The sequence below is a fragment of the Hemiscyllium ocellatum genome, chromosome 39, assembly GCF_020745735.1.
Source record: "Hemiscyllium ocellatum isolate sHemOce1 chromosome 39, sHemOce1.pat.X.cur, whole genome shotgun sequence".
NCBI lineage: Eukaryota > Metazoa > Chordata > Chondrichthyes > Orectolobiformes > Hemiscylliidae > Hemiscyllium > Hemiscyllium ocellatum.
In genome coordinates, this window is record NC_083439.1 from 31,249,424 (window position 1) to 31,266,746 (window position 17,323).

At 41.9% G+C, this 17,323-nt stretch overlaps 1 protein-coding gene across 2 annotated transcripts in view; it reads left to right on the forward strand.

Annotated features, from left to right (window-relative positions):
- The first annotated feature begins 1,555 nt into the window (after window positions 1-1,555).
- The window catches only part of LOC132834140 (transmembrane 6 superfamily member 1-like), a 63,337-nt gene continuing 47,569 nt past the window's right edge, over window positions 1,556-17,323 (forward strand). For both annotated transcript variants that reach the window (XM_060852777.1, XM_060852776.1), the window contains exons 1-3: window positions 1,556-2,153; window positions 9,972-10,075; window positions 10,199-10,296. In XM_060852777.1, the coding sequence (XP_060708760.1) occupies window positions 2,062-2,153; window positions 9,972-10,075; window positions 10,199-10,296 (294 nt within the window). In that variant the 5' untranslated portion in view covers window positions 1,556-2,061. The remainder of the gene's footprint in view (window positions 2,154-9,971; window positions 10,076-10,198; window positions 10,297-17,323) is intronic.

Here is a 17,323-nt window from a genome sequence, read left to right on the forward strand (position 1 = left end):
TAGTGTAGGGGCAGGGGATAGGGGTAGAGGCAACATCACTAGCCAAGGCCTCCACAGATTGCCTCTTCATCTTTCAGAATGCGTTAGGATTATTGATATGCAGGGGATCTGTTTGTGGAGGTCCACAGACCACCGAAGGCAGTAGCACAGGTAGATAAGGTTGTTAAAAAAGGCTTATGATATGCTTGACTTCATTGGAAAGAGCATTGAGTGTAAGAATAGACAAGCAATGCTACAGGTTTAGAGAAAGTTAGACCGCACTTAGAATATTGAGTATAGTTCTGGTCATCACACTACCAAAAGGATGTGGATGCTTGGGAGAGGGTACAGAAAAGGTTTACCAGGATGTAGCCTGGTATGGGCAATTTTAGCTATGAAGTAAGGTTGGTTAGGCTGTGTTTGTTTTCACTGGAACGCAGGAGGTTGAGGGGTGACCTAATTGACGTTTACAAGATTGTGAATGGCATGGATAAAGTGAAATGAGTGAGGCTTTTTCCCAGGGTGGAGGGGTCAATTACCAGGGGGCACAGGTTCAAGGTGAGGGGCGGGAGATTAAAAGCCATATGAGAAGCACATTTTTCACACAAAGGGTGGTGAGTGCCTGGAATGCACTGCCAGAGGAGCTGGTGGAAGCAGACACAGTGGCAGCATCCAAGAAGCACCTGGACGAATACATGAATTGGAAGGAAATAGTGGGACTTATCCTGTAAGTGAAGACAGTTGCAGTATGGAAGAGCAAAACATATTTCCAGAAAGGCTTCGAGGGCCGAAGGGCCTGCTCCTGTGCTGTATTGTTCTTTGTTCTTTTCTTTGAAAAGGAACTACAATCTAGTCCTGGTACTTTGGAGAACCTGTGCACCCAGAGTGAATATATATTTCCAAACATTGTCCTCAGAATTAGAGCTGGACTGTTCAGAGTAAGGACAGGAAACCTTTATTTGCTCAAAGCGAGATAGAAATCTGAATTTTTTTCTCTCACCTTTTGAGGCCACGGTCAATTGAAAACATTAACTCTGAGATTGTTAGATTTTGTTCTGAAAGATCTGGAACGAAGTTAAATAGTTAAATAGGTTTAACGTACAGATCAGACTTTAAAAAAATCAAGCTCCTAAAAGACGTGGCCACCTCCTCTTCCTGTATAATGCAAATTAATTCCCTCCAACTGCACCATTTCCTTGAGGAATTTCACTATTTGAAGTACATCTCTATGTTGCTTATTGTTCAAAACGCACCATCAGAATTGCATGCCACATCTCAGCTGCCAATCGCCATCTCCCTCGCCGTCATGTTCCTTAATTTAGTCTGCACTTTGACACATGCAGAATGGAAACATGACTTTGAAGGGTCAGGCAATTAAACACCGCTGCCCAGAGATGGGGGCGCCTTGCTCGACCTTCAAGCAGTACCTGCAGTCGCAATCACAATCACAGAGGGAGAGACAGATAAGAGCTAATTATAGCTTTAATTGTACATTGGCTGCAAATCTGTAAAAGATCATGGTGGCGCTGTGCAGCTGGAACTAAAATGAATGTACACAATCTCCCTGTCAAATGCACTGTGCTTTTTGATCCTCTTAACTGCACTTTGCCACAAAACACAGAGAAACGGTAACCTAAAAGGGTTTCAATGTGCTATATATCCTCGGCTCTGACTGACAGCTGGCCCATGTGCTGACGCTGGGGATTTTGGAGAGCTTCCCAGCACCCAGAAGTGGAATGTGATTGTGCTCTGGGATCCGGGCCAGGAGCCCTTTGTGTGTTTCAGTGCAGAAACCTTCATCCCTACAGAGAACCGGTCCCCAGGACAACTACTGGGCTTTCATCACTGTTAATGCTGCAATTATTTTGGGGCTTGCTGGTTGAGAGAAAGAGGAGGGAAAGACAAGAGGAAGTTACAGTTCTCTTTGGAAGGAGCGATACACTGCTTTCCCTTTGTTATAACCTTGTCCGAGGCTTGGATCAGACAGAGTACAAATCCTGGAGTACCATATAACGGAGTCGAAGGAGAGTCAATTATAGCAGCAACGTGACACACAATAATTTCAATTTCTCAAAGAAAAAAATGACTGCTTCCTCCGCCACGAGGGTCTTCATGTTATCTCTGGTGTCAATTCCAGTGAGCTATCTCTTTAATTTCTTATCCGCGAACTGCAGGTAAGTCAGTGTTAACGTTCGGCCTGTCTTCTTTTTGTTTCGCCCATGTGCAGTGTTGAAGGGCAGCAGAACAGAGGAAGTCAGTATTGTTGGAAATCCGTTCAGGTTGCGGCTGCAGGAAGGGTGGGTAGTCCAGAGCAAAACATCTAACAGGCTGCAGAACATTGCTAAAGCAGCCACTGGAAGTTGTTAGGCAGCTGTGGTGAAAGCTGTGCGTTTTGCCTGGTGCACAACTACCATCTGGGCTGGCATGTCTCATCTGTGTTTGATTAAGTAAACACTGGGTCAAAATAAGCCGGTTTAGTACTTCTTAAATTAACATCTTTTTTTAAAAACTGAGTCCCATGAAGGACGTTCATTGTACTTTATTAGAGCTTCTGTCACTTGGAACTGAAAGATCTGTATATTGTGTGTCAGATAAATATACCGAATCTGGAATATTAATCATTACCAAGAAGCTGTTTCACTCGAGAGCTATTTGTTATGAGTCTTTCAAAAAATGAAATGCTTGATACTTGGTCAGCTCCTGTACTGTCACTACTATAAATATCATAAATATAGGCCATTTATATTCTACACATCACTGACCTAATTGTCATTGTGTGCGATTTGAATGCAGTCACATTTTTCACCAATGAGTTTATTCTCCGAAGTTTCTGGAGCCTTTACTTTTCAGAACAACCCACCCTCTGCAGGCAGGAGAAATGGGGGCTAAACTCATGGGTGGTACTCCTGCCTCATAGTGCCAGGGATCTGGGTTCTGTTCCAGCCTTGGGTGACTCTGTGTGTGGTTTGCACATTTTCCCTGTGTCTGTGTGGGTTCCCTCTGGGTGCTCTTGTTTCCTCCCACAGTCCACAAAGATGTGCAGGCTAGGTGGATTATCCATGGGAAATGTAGGGGGTGGCTATGGGTGAGATGCTCTTTGGAGGGTTGAATGACCTGCTTCCATACTGTAGGAATTTTATGAAAGCAGATTATCTGGGTGTTTTTTTTATTGGTGTGTGGGATCTTGTACAAATTGCAAAAGTGAGTGTTCTTTAAAATTATTTCACTGGCTGTAATATGGTTTGAGATTGTGGGTGATTCTAATTAATACAAGTTCTCTCTCTCTGTGTCCCTCAAACTGTGCTTCCCAAATGGTTTCCCATTGTGACCCCAGACTGAGGGCAGGGAAGAAGCGGGGAGTTATTGTGCAGAGATGCTTTTATTTTTGTCCATGATAGTTTTGAAGAGTGAAGGGGCCTTGGAGCTGACAACTGGGTATGTGCCTGTCGTGGAGTTTCAGTGCTGCTTCCAGGATTGTTCCCACAACATGTGCCAGAGCATATGAGCACACTCTGCATTACAAACAATTTTCATACCTTCACTGGCTAGGCCTGCATTTATTGCTCATCCCCAGTGGCCTAGAGGGCAGTTAGGAATCGACCACGTTGCTAGCTAGGCCAGACAAAGATGGCAGATTTCCTGTCTTGAGCGGGTAATTAATGAATCAGGTGGTTTTTACTGCAAAGTTTACATAATCACTGAACTTTGTAATTCCAGATTTTCTTTGAATTTAAAAATCACCATCTGCCAAGGCACCATGATTTGAATCCATGTTCCCAGACAATCAGCCTGGGGCTCTGAACCAGTGGCATTATCACTACGCCACTCCTTCTGTTGGTAAGGTTAAGGAAAACCCTAAATTAGTCAATTAGAGCCCAGAACCAAAAAGCTGAATCAGAGTAGTGAGAAAAGGACTAATCATAGAATTCCTACAGAGCCGAAAGAGTCCAATTGGTCCATCGAGTCTGGACCAACCCTCTGAAGGGAATCCCATCCAAATCGAGCCCCTACCCCATTCCTGTAAATCTGGATTTCCTCTGGCCAATCCACCTAACCTGCAAATCTTTGGATTATGGGAGGAAACTGGAGCACCCAGAAGAAACCCATGCAGGCATGGGGAGAATATGCAACCTCCACACAGACAGTCACCCAAGGCAGGGATCAAACCCATGTCCCTGGTGTCACGAGGCAGCAGTGCTAACCACTGTCCTGCCAATCAGGGCAGTGAAAAAGTTGTCCCATTGGTGAAACATTTAGGAAAAATAATCAATGTCCATGCCAGGGTCTCTACCTGAAATCATAATTACTGCCTGGGAGCTTGCATTGCCAAATATTGAAATATTGGCTATTGCAATTCATGCTGAGGGATGATGTTGGACTGGGATGGACAGGGTCAGAAGTCAATTGACACCAGGTTATAGTCCAATAAGTTTGTCTGAAATCACAAGCTTTCGGAGTGCTGCTCCTTCATCGTGGTGAGGGACCCCTTGCTATAGAAGGCATTGGCTTCTTTCCATGGTATTGTTCAACAGGTGTTAGCTGTCTTCCATTGTCTTACCCCAGTGGACGTTGAGTGTTGGCAGTCAGCTCACAGAGGCAGCAAAACCTGTCCATATCTTTCAGCAGACTTCATTAGGTAATGATCTGACATGGGACGCCTGGCTCATTTTCCTAACATTAGCTGAGGGTCAAACTGCAGTGGCCTAATCACTTCCCTGCTGAAATGACCTAATAATAACCAGGGAATGAGTTTGGAATGACAGAATTCTTAGGTTCCGCTGAAGAAGCAGGAGTGTTGCTGAGACTTTAAAATAACTAATTGTCGACCTTCAATTTGGCAGGGACATTGAGGGATTCAGTCCCGAAACCTTCCTGTCTCATCACTTTTCTTTGAGCTTGCTCTCTCAAGATGGTATTTTGGATCAACTCTCTTATCCTACAGTCTGCTGTGTGGTTTAATGCTGAAGGTCCTAACTTCAGAATCAGATAGTGAGTTAAAGGGGGAAATGTGATGTTTAGTTTCAGTTATTGCAGAATATGGAAGCTGATGTGTGAAGAGTTCAATTCTTATGAACTCATCCCTCAAATATAGTCCCGTGATACAGGGAAATTGGAAGCAAGTTTGCATCAGCTGGTTTAATAAGCCCTTCAGTTTGAAATCAGGCTGTAATTCAGTTTGCAGGTCACAATCTTCAGTGCAATAACTGAGTGAGTGCTGCATTACTGGAGGTGCATGCCACAACAGGTATTATCTAACATGGTACAATTGACGAAGACCATCCAGGTTCTGATCTGATTTTCATTCTGCCAGTTTTGGATATCATACATCTGGAGTATTTATTTGAGAAAGAAGTATGGAATTAAAGTGTCCCTTTTTTATATTGCAACTCCAAAATACTCGATTAGATTGTGAATAAGATCGTTGGTGTTTATTTTTCTTTATTATTCAATTATGTGTGCAGCACTATCAAACCCAGATTTTGTTGTCCATCTCTAATTGCCCTTGAACTGAGGGGCTTACAAGGCCATTTCAGAGCACAGTTAAGAGTCTGTCGGCTGAGGGCTTATAGGCCAGACCAGAGAAGGATGGTACCTCTCCACCCTTAATTAATTAATTATATGAACTTCCACAACAAATCAGTCACGGTTGGCATTATTGAGACTAGCTTGACATTCTAAGTATATTAAATACATTTAAATTCCCATCTAACCACTGTAGTGAGATTTGAACCCATGTTCCTACAGTAGTAGTTTTCTTCATGCAGTGACAGTACCCTTAAGCCACTGCCTCGCTCGGTGAAAAGCATTGGGATACTTTGCTGTGTTACATACACTGTATTTATACAAACTCATAGATTTATTTAATCATTCTGTTTAGAAATGTTATTATTCACCACTGGAACAGGTGGAACTCTGAACCCAGGCCTCCTTGGTTAGGGACAGGGGCACTACCACTGCGCCACCAGACCTTTTAAAATGCAAATTGATATGTTGTCTTAAAAAGTACTGAAAATGAATATCGTCAGTTATGCTGCTTCACTCTAATTTTGACAAAGTCTTCAGTTTATGTAGGCGGGGTTTGTGCCACACTTGTGTCAAAGTTATATCAAACAAGCGTGAAAAATCTTGACAGAAGTCTTAGTACTGGATGTTTCAACAGAAGTCCTACCCATTGCACAAGCAGTGTATAACAGATCGAAATGTTTGAATCAGAAAATTGTAGAATCATAGAGTCGTGAGTGTGGTGCTGGAAAAGCACAGCAGGTCAGGCAGCATTCCAGGAGCAGGAAAATCGATGTTTCGGGCAAAAGCTCTTCATCAGGAATTTTCCTGCTCCTCAGGTACTGCTTGACCTGCCGTGCTTTTCCAGCACCACACTCTGGACTCTAATCTCCAGCATCTGCAGTACTTACTTTCACCTATAGAATCATAGTCATACAGCACAGAAAAAGACCCTTCGGTCCATGTTGACCAGAATCCCAAACTTAACAATCCCACTTACCTGCATGCGCTTGGCCCATATCCCTCCAAGCATTTCTTATTCATTTACTTATCCACATGTCTTTTAAATGTTGTACATATACCTGCATCCACTAGTTCTTCTGGAAGTACATTCCCCACATGAACCATTCCATGTATCTGAAAATAGTCCTTTAAGTTGATTCTTGACCTTATTTAGGGGAGTTTTGAATTTGATACAAACAAACACATTCTTCACAGGAAGATTTTGATGTCCAGTTACAGATATACCTCTGTTACTAAGCAGCCTCCGAATTATGCACATGCTGGAGTAGAAAACATGCCAGAATAAGGGAGGTCGTATTCATTAAGGTCCCGCTCAGAGCTGAGGGCTGCTGCCCAGGTTCTCAATGTGAGCGTATTAGCCTTGCACTGGCCTGACCATTGCCACCCCCACCTCCCTCCCATTGGGTCACAGTGGATGCCAGACCATAAAAGTTGTCAGACCAGAGGACAAGGGAGGAACAGCCTGTTTTGAAGGATCTGGCAACTTGACTTTTTATAGTGATTTTCATGGTTCAATGACATCCCAAAGCCAATAATGTACTTACATACTTACAAATTGCAGTCACTGTTAGTAACATGGCACCCAATTGGCATACAGTAAACTCTCAGATTGACATTGTGATAATTACCAGATAATCCGTTTTAATTCTGAAGAAGGGTCACGGGACCCGTAAAGTTAACTCTGCTTTCTCTCCACAGATGTTGCCATGCCTGCTGAGTTTCTCCAGCAATGTCTGTTTTTGAATCCGTTCTAATGATTGTGGCTGATTTAGAAATGTTAGCCAAGCTGAGGTCAACTCATCTCCTCAGCTTGGAAAGCATTGCAGTGGGATCTTTTGCATCCATTTGAAAGGCCTTGATTTTAAGTCTCACCTGAAAAGTAGCAACACTAATTCAGAACTGCACTGAAATTTCTGACCTGTTGCAAAATGAAGGGTTTGTGTAATCAGTCGATGCAAACTGACTTCCTTTTCCCTGTACCACTGGTCTATGTTTAATGATTGAGTTTATAAGAACTCAACTCTCCACACATTAACTTCCAAATTCTTCGGTAAATGATTTTTAGCATCACATGTTCCCTTTGCAGTGCCTACCTATGATAGCTTTCTGAAGATAGTGCCTCCAGGAATATAGTCCCACAGAAAGGGTTCCCAGATCATTTTTTGGCTAGTCATTATGAGTGACACTGAGCAATTTGGAACAGTCAGAGCATAACTGTCTTAATACTGATATGTAATGGTTGCGATGTCCCAGATAGCATTGAAGGGAGGTGGTCAAGATGATAGCTTGTCAAGTAGTGGCAAGTACTTCGCCTCTGGCGTGTGAGAGAATTAGGCTAGCATTGGATGAGTGGAGTGCTTTTAAGGGTGTGATGCATGGTTCATTAGGTGGGTATGGAACAACAACCTGGGAACAGTCACTTGGCCTCACAAAGACAAACACTCCATGAAACTCAACAAAAATGACAGAACCAGTTTCAGGTATGATTCAGCCCTGGGGCTTTAACTTAGAGTAAAATCGAGGAATGAAGGGGATCACGAGGCCTGTTTTGAATCCTGCCCAACAACATGCATGGGTGGCTGAGTTATGAAAGGTTAAAGAGGGGCCCAAGCTGTTTCATTGGGAGAAAAGGTGCAAGATATTTGTACCTGTAAATGGTGACCAGGACAGCTCTGCTGATTGTGGACATTTGGTTAATCTCTGACTCCTTGGGAGGTGTTAGTAATTTCAAATTTATAAATAGTTGTATTTTAAATTATAGAATCAAATCCCTACAGTGTGGAAACAGGCCCTTCAGCCCAACAAGTCCACACTGACCCTCCAAAGGGTATCCCACCCAAACCCATTATTCTACATTTACCCTTGACTAATGCACCTAACTTACACATCCCTGAACACTGTGGGCAACTTAGCATGGCCAATTCACCTAACCTGCACATCTTTGGATTGTGGGAGGAAACCAGGACATCTAGAGGAAACCCATGCAGATGTGGGGAGAATGTGCAAACACCACACAGTTACCTGAGGTTGGAATCAAACGTGGGTCCCTGGCGCTGTGAGGCAGCAGTGCTAACCACTGAGCCACTGTGCTACCCTTGTCTAATGCCAAGATAAAATGCTATTGGGTGACTTAACAATAAATAATTATCACTTCTACCTGGATACAAGGTCCATGTGACTCTTAATGCCATTGAGATAGGCTTTGAAAGGGAAAGAACACATAGGAAGCCATAGTAGAATTGGGTTGCAGGCTTTCCGAAATGAAAGGGAGAGCAGAGCATTAGAGACAGCTAGTGTTTTGTGTCATGGAAGATATAGGTAGGAGCTTGTTCTTGGATTGAAGAATCTGAATTCATGAGGGTTAAACAAAGCTGAAGAATTGCCTAGTTTGCCCAGATGGGAGAATTTCCAATTCATCCCTCACCATAGCAGTCATTTCTGGGATCAGGAGTTACTCGATTTGGAAAGGAAAAGAAAGAAAACAAGTCATTGAGCTCTAAGAAGCACATTGGAACAATTCCTGGAGAATGCAATGTTCATTTAAGGGACAAAGTATAAGCATGGGAGGAGCATTGTTTGGTTATTTTCAACATTAAATCTGGATCTTTTCTGTTGTTTAGAATACAAGTGGCCTTCTGAAATGATGATTTGTCAATGTTGCTGTGTTTTCTTTCATTACAATAAAAGCTTTAAAACTTGAAATCTTGCCATCTGATCCTTTTAACCTCTCATTTAAAGTTTGAACTTCTGTTTAAAGGCTGCTGGTCACTGTGGGGATCATCATATCGAAGCACAAGTCTGAATTAAATTCAAATTTACTGTGGTAGATCTCAAAATGGTGGTAACTGTGAAGCTGTCTTAATTCAGAATGTAAAATAAATTACTCACAGAGACCATGACTGAAACAATAAGGCTTAGAATGTGAAACTTGCACGGTTGGGGAAAAGAAAGGACTGATGTATTTAAAGAAAGTGAGCCAAGCACATAAGGGAGAAAGGTTTTGCTGATAGGTTCAATGAAAAAGGGTGAACGCATTCTGTGGGGCATAACCACAGTGTGGTCCAGTTGGTCTTAGTAACATGCTTTAATGATGTAAATTCTACGTTGTGTCATATTTAACCCCTTCATTTAACTGGGTGCCTCACTGGTGGCTGTTCAATTGTTTTGGTCTGCAACATTCCCCCTAAATCTTTCTTTCTGTCGAGCAAGCATCTCTTCCTCTCCCTCACTGATCATGCTCTTCTCAGCTATTTTCAGTATGTCTTGGTGCCAAATGTTGCTCTCTAATGCTCCTGTGAAGTTCCTTGGGTATTTTACTACGTCACAAGCACACCATCAATGCAACTTGTTGAATGTTGCTGTTGCATTTCTTTTCTGCAGTAAATGTCAGAATTTTTAACAAAGTGTCATATAATGAAATGGAGCTTCTGTTTAAAGTTAGGTGACTTTCATTTGTACTTTGGCAGCCCCTGGACCATTCTCATTGTTGGATTCTTGATCTTGATCTCGGTTGCAACAATTGCCTTTTTTCTGGCGAGGAAGAAACCACCGAAGGATCCTTTATTCTACCGTGAGTTTTGTTGAATTATGCTGAAAATAATCACATGAAAATGCAATTATTCTGTAGAATTTATAATCTGGGAAAACCCAAAACACATTCCCTGATAATGGTGTGCTATTATCTTCATGGCAGTTTATGCAGTCTTTGCGTTTACCAGTGTGGTGGACCTTATAGTTGGACTTGAACAAGATGGACTTATTGATGGATTCATGACTCTTTACTTGAAGGAGGTAGGCAAAAGCACTATCCCTACTAATGGATTTGGGGCTAATTTTGTCTTGGGCGATAATGTGAAACAACATTGACTTCCTGCCTGAAAGTGCGCAAGTATTAGGAACAGGAATATTCCATTCCACCCCTCAAGCCTGCTCTGTCGTTCAGTAAGACCATGGCTGATCTGCTTGTTCCCTCAACTGCAATTTTTTATGTGTCCCCTTTCACTGTCAACTTCCTTATCAGTCAAAAGATCTATCAACTATATTCATTTGTCCTCCACTTCTCTCTGAGGAAGAGGGTGCCATAGATTAATAATTCTCTGAGAGGGGAAAAAAATCTCCCCTTCTCAGTATTAATTAGGATTCTTAAATTGTTTCGCCTAGCTCTAGACTTCCCTATAAGGGAAAACAGCCTCTCAGCATCCATTTTGGATGTTTCAATAAGATAGCCTCTCGTTCTTCCAACCTCCAATGAGTACAGGTTCACCCTACCTGAAAATGAAAACAATATTTCCCAAAGTGAAAATGAGCCTGAGAATTTAGGAAATCAGTATTAGCAGCTGAAGAATCCCTAACTGATGGATTGTATCCGAGAAGAATCTTATTTTTAGGGAATACTATTTTGGGATTGCTGAGCTACGATAGCACAATGAAAACTAAGATTAAAGAGGCAAAATTGCTGAATAAAGGTGCAATTATGTTCAGATGCCGCATATAATTCCCTATTTAAACTGTATTCAGTGTATCAATCAGGTCAAATCATCTTAAGTAGCTTTCTTCCAGGAATGAGAGGAGGTAATGACAGGCTTTCAGCAAATGACATCTCCAGAAAGTGATATCTCTCTGTGCTCCCTGAGACTAGGCAGAGATAATATTTGTCTTCTTTATCCCTTGAATAACTTTGGGTGAAGATATCCTTTTGGTTATTTTTAGTGAAATCATAAACCCAAATCAAAAAAGATTGCATTTTATATTTTGCCACAAGTAATGAGTGAGGAAACCTTCCCACTCTTTCAAGTTTTGTTCAAAGAGATCTTGTTTAAGAAGATCTTGGAAGTGTAGGATGGTGGTTTAGCAATAATGGATGGCAACGTTTCGGTTGCTCAAGGGCATCAATGGTTGGTGACAGAACGACCCCAATAGACCGATCAGAGTAGAATTCTGGATGTGGTTCTTGGGAATCAGGGGAATCACAGGTATACAAAGACATCAAGTAATCTAAATGTGAGAATGAGAATTTATAAATATAAGACCTTCACTTCCCTCCCCCTCTCTATATCTCATTCTACCTCATTCTCTCCTTCTTATACAGATCTCTCCACTTGCTATCCCTCATTCACTTTCAATGTTTAATTTCCCTGCTGGAGAGAATTGCATAAAGGTCCATTTTATGGACATAGTTATATTTAGTTATGTAGCACTAGCTTGAGTCCTGTATTTAAAGGGAAAGTTGTGCTCTTCACGATAACTCTGATGAACCCGAGGATGAGATATTTGAGACAATGTGAAACCCAGGAATAGCAAACATTTTATTTTAAACAGGTTCACTACAATTGCAATTAAAAATAAATTTTTTAATATGCTAATTAAGATCTACTTTTCATAAATATTCAAATCAGAATAAGATACAGAGAAGTGGAAGAAAGACTGTCAATTTAATGTGCACAGGATTGTGCTAGCAAAGATCTGGCCCAGAAACAATGGGCCGAGTAGCCTCCTCCTGCGCTGTAATGTAGTAAATAATAATAATTCACCACGTGACCTGCACATCCAAGTTTATGAAGTATTCTTCAGAAAATAAAATTTATAGTTAGGCAATTTCTTCCTGAAGCTGAATTAAATTAGCTGCTGTTGAAATAGCTGATGAAGCGATTAATCCCATCAACATTTTTAAATTGCGCTCTGATTTCATTCAGATGGTAGGAATGAAAACTTGATGTCATGTTTGCGATCTAATTCTATGGTGGAAACGTTGGACACTGTTCAACTTTGAAATCAGAGCACTTTCCTTTTACAAGGGCCAACAGTTTATAGGAAATGAAAATAATGAATTGACTTTAGAATTATTACCTGCTGTTTTCAGACTAGATTTATAAATGAAGCAAAAAATAGAAAGTGAAAGTAATGTGAATTTTGAAAGCTAAATCTTTAAGAGTTGGTGTTTGTGAAATTATTCTTTGTTGTAGAGTGTATAATTTTGTGTATACATTTCTGCTGGTTCTATGGGATATCCGTTTTCATCTACATATTTAACTATTCCAATTTAATTTAGAGCAGATCCCCATCCTTCAGCCCTGAGAAACTCAACAAAAACTCTGCTGTCTGTCCTACACCAAGGGGGCAATTTTACCACACCTTTAGTAATGGGCTGGAGGCCATGTAAGCGGGTGCCATGGTGACAGTATCCTGCCCATTGGCTACCAGACTCCACTGGTACTTTACTGTTGGTTGGGCAGACATAAGGCAGCCTGCCCTACTATTCTAGCTACTGAAAGGTGTCTTCCCACTGCCATGATCCAACCCAATCTAGTCCCATCTGCCAGCACCCAGCCCATATCTCTCCAAACCCTTCCTATTCATATTCCCATCCAAATGCCTCTTAAATGTTGTAATTGTACTAGCCTCCACCACATACTCTGGCAGCTCATTCCATACACGTAATCTCCTTCTGCATTGCTATATCAGCTCCTGGAACTCATCACCTTGCACTTGCTCCTCTGTGTACAGCCTGGCCAAGATTCCACAGTGACTACACTACGGAATACCTCAAATTGTCTAGTTCATGAGTAAGGCGGGATGAATTAGCTTCCCTTCTTCATTCATCCGCCTCTTTGTTGGACACAGCAAGATTAAATTTACAAGTGTCCATGTGGACCACTTTCTGCCAGACTAAATTAATTTGTTTCTATAGGAACCAGTTTAACGAGGCTTTCTTGGAGATACAAAAAAAATGTGTTTAGTAATTCATAAATTTGGGAAGAAATAACACAACTAGATTTAAGAAGCGAGAAAGTAAGAAATAAGAAGTGAGTCTAAGAAAAGTAAAAGTTAAAAAATATTATTAAGTCACTGGGTTGTTAGTGGAATAGAGATTTTGAGATTCTTGGCTTTAGTTGAAATTCTTTATCCTGTCTCTTTTTGACTGACTTGCTGGGCTTGTTGGCTTCCAATGTTATTCCTGATGAAGGGCTTTTGCCCGAAACGTCGATTTCGCTGCTCGTTGGATGCTGCCTGAACTGCTGTGCTCTTCCAGCACCACTGATCCAGAATCTGGTTTCCAGCATCTGCAGTCATTGTTTTTACCTTCCAGTGTTGAAGTTGAGCTTCCATGTTAGTCCACTTCCTTTGAGTGATCCCCCCACTGCTTTCTGTTTCCTGCACCTGAATTTGGACCCCTACACCCCTCCGTGAATCCTGCCAGGCTGGCCTCACTGAATACTCATACTTCCCTGGATCTGGAGATCCATTGCAGCTCTCCTTCGTGGATGGCATGGAATTCCAGCAGTGGCCACTGCTCCTGGTGCCACTCCTGTGACTTGCTGACCATGTGATTGGCTGGCATCTCTGGGAGGTGGTGGGACTTCCTCCCAGATGGAGGTGATGTCTCCGTCTAAATCAATTAACAGTATTGCAGCCATTTACTTGCAGTAGGATGGTCTACCCAAGAGATGGTGGGATTGCCACAATTTGAAAATCTGTTGTGAGGTACCACCTCCATATAAAATTCAAGTCAGAATTCAAAACATCTCAAGTCTCGTTCAGCCATTACATTTTGCGTTTACACAGCTAGAATAGCTGCAGGCCCTACCTTTTGGATTTATTATTGTCTAAAACCTGATGGACTCACGCCTTCCGTAATCCTGTAATTCCCTTCTTGTAAGGGATGCAATGGCCCAGTGATAGTATAGCTAAACTATTAATCTAGAAACCCAGGTAATGTTCTGGGGACCTGCGTTTAAATTTGAATTCAATAAAAAAAATCTGAAATGAAGAGTCTAAGGATTGTTGGAAAAACTCATCTGGTTCACCAATATCATTTAGAGAAGGAAACCGACTTCCTTTAAAAGGTCTGTTCTGCATGTGACCCCAGACCCACAGCGAGATGCCTCTAGGCAATTAGGAATGGGCAGTAAATGCTGGCCTAGTCAGTGATGTCCACATTCAGTGAATACATGAAAACATCCTCTTCAAGCATCACAACATCTTCTCCAGAGCACTCATTACCCTCTCACTTTCTCCTCTTTACTTTCCTTCATCCTTCCCCCCATTATTGGCACCTGAGCCCTCAGCTGTCAGGTCCGTCCCGAAATCTCTGCACCTTCCACTCCTTCTTAAAGCAACAACAACTTTCATTTATCTTAGGCATCTAAAGGTGTGCTCTCTCAAACAAACATTTGACCACTTGGAACACAATTCACATCTCCTCCCAATATGCCACTTTCCCAATCATTTTATTAATTATGCCTTTGTAAAACAACTTGAGCCCTAGTTTTATATTAGAGGTGCTATCTAAATGCTGCCATTTCCATTGTTTAATCCAGTGTGTGCATTGTTTATCTTGGATGTGGTCAATAGTTCCTGCCTCCTGTAGTACAGTGTAGCTTTTATTTTGAGCGCAGAACTGATTAAAGGAAAACTGGATCAAAACCAATCAGATTTGGAAAATACAAAACTTTAAATGAATGGACAATGATTGTTTTTCCATCCTTCTGCACCATAAATAGATTAGGATCTTTTATCTTTAATCCTTGCAAACGTATGTTTTTGTGAATTGATGGCGATAAGCACAAATGTTCAACAGGCAGCCATTCTTCAAGCCTTTTTTTAAATGCCACCTTCCAATAAAATGAATGGGTAGGTCTGGGACAAACCCAGCCTCATGAAGCTACTACTGGACACACAGCTCAGTCTACAACAGCATGGTGGCTCAGTGGTTAGCACTGCTGCCTCTTAGCATGAGGGACCCAGGTTCAATTCCATCCTTCAGTGACCGTCTGTGTGTGAAGTTTGCACATGCTTCCTATGTCTTTGTGAGTTTTCTCCTGGTGCTCTGGTTTCCTCCTACAGTTCAAAGATGTACAGATTAGGTGAATTGGCCATGCTAAATTACCCATAGTGTTAGGTACATTAGTCAGGGGTAAATATAGGGTAGGGGAATGGGTCTGGGTGGGTTACCCTTCAGAGGTTCAGTGTGGACTTGTTGGGTTGAATGACCTGTTTCTACACTGTAGGGAATCTAATCTACCCTTAAAAACAGCTTACTTTTACATTGCGTTTTTAAGGATGATACAACTTCCTATGGCACTTCACAGAAACACGATGCAACATTATGTAACAACAAGCCACATCAGGAAACATTAGGAGAGACCTGATTTTAAGCTTTATTGTCATGTGTACCCAAGTACAGGAGTACAGTGAGAAGTGGACAGAGGTAAATTGAACACAATATTTTTAAGGAGAGATAGGCTGAGAGTCAGTGAGAAATCTACTGCTTTGGGCCTGGACAAAAAATTACCATCAGTCGAGGTGTGGAAAAAGTACAAGTATTCAAGAGCTGGAATTGGAGAGATGACAAGTCAGGGGGGTAGTAAGGCTGGAGGCTGTTACTGAAATGGATGGGAAGACGGACTCAAACCCAAGAATGCCCGATTTAAATTTGAGACATTGCTGTACCAGGACGCAGATTCTAACTCCACTACCGAAAGCCAAGTCTAACTTGGACAGTGAATGGCTTGAACCTTGAGGCAGATCGAGAAGTTGCGATGGCACTTTTAAGTGGTATAGCTGGTGTACTGTATCTATCCCACAACTGGGTTAATGGGAGATGTGAGACTATGCACTTGGGCAGAGAGAAGCGCAGAGTATTATTGAAGTAGGGAAAGTCTGAAGGAAGCTACAGCACAGATGGGTTTGGGGATCCCTTCTGCATGAATCACAAATTGCTAACATCCAAATTCAACAAAAAACAAGGAAGGTAAGTGGATTGGTGACCTTTAATTCAAAGGGAATGGACTTTAGGACATCTATAACTAAGAAGGAGACCATTCAACCCATTGTCTGCACTGGCCAACAAAGATTTGATGACAACTAATTCCAATTTCCAGCTTTTAGCCCAGACCCCTGGAGGCTATGGCAACACAACTTAATGTCTAAGTATTACTTAAATGTTAGGAAAGTTTCTGACTCAGCCACTCTATCAGGCAGTGAGTTCCAGCTCTCCAACACCCTCAGAGTGAAATGCAAATCTTCTCAACTCTCCTCCTAGCCTCTGTCTCTATCCATAAGTCTATGCCTCCTGGTTATCGAGCCTACTATGAATGGAGAAAGTGCCTTCTCATCCATTATATCCATGCCCCTTGTAACCTCATCCATCTCAACCTTTGCTGCTGTGAGGAAAGGAACTCCAGGCTGACCAATCTGTCCTCATATCTCAGACCTTTCAGCCCAGGCACCATCCTGGTCAGTCTCCTCTGTGCTCTGTCTAGTGCAATCTCTTCTTTCGCACGATGTGGTGACCAGAACTCTTATGCACCCTCTGCTTTTTGTCTCTCACCCCATGGGGCTTTTATCTTTTAGACCAGATGAGAGTATAATGGAGCATAGAAATAGAGAGGTCTTGCTGAAACTGTGCAAACCACTAGTCAGGCCACACCTTGAATGCGGTTTGTTCCCATTACCTGAGGAAAGATGTACTGCAGGCAGCACTTAAGTTTCATGAGGTTGATTCTATGTGCAAAGAGATTTTCTCATGAGATGTAGGTAGTTCGGGCATGTACTCTATGGAATATAGAAGAATGAGACGTGTCGTTAGTGAAAGATGCAAAAACCTTAGGGAGTTTGACAAGGTAGATGTGGAAACTCGATTTCCACTTGTAGGAGAGTCGAGGAGCAGAGAACATAATCTTGGAATAAGGGGCCTCCCAATTAAGATAGAAGAGAATATTTCTTTCCTCACCTAGGCATGTGAATCTGTGGAATTCTTTGCTGCAGAGGGCTGTTGAGGCTGGGTCATTATTTAAGGCTGAGATTGACAGATTTTTAA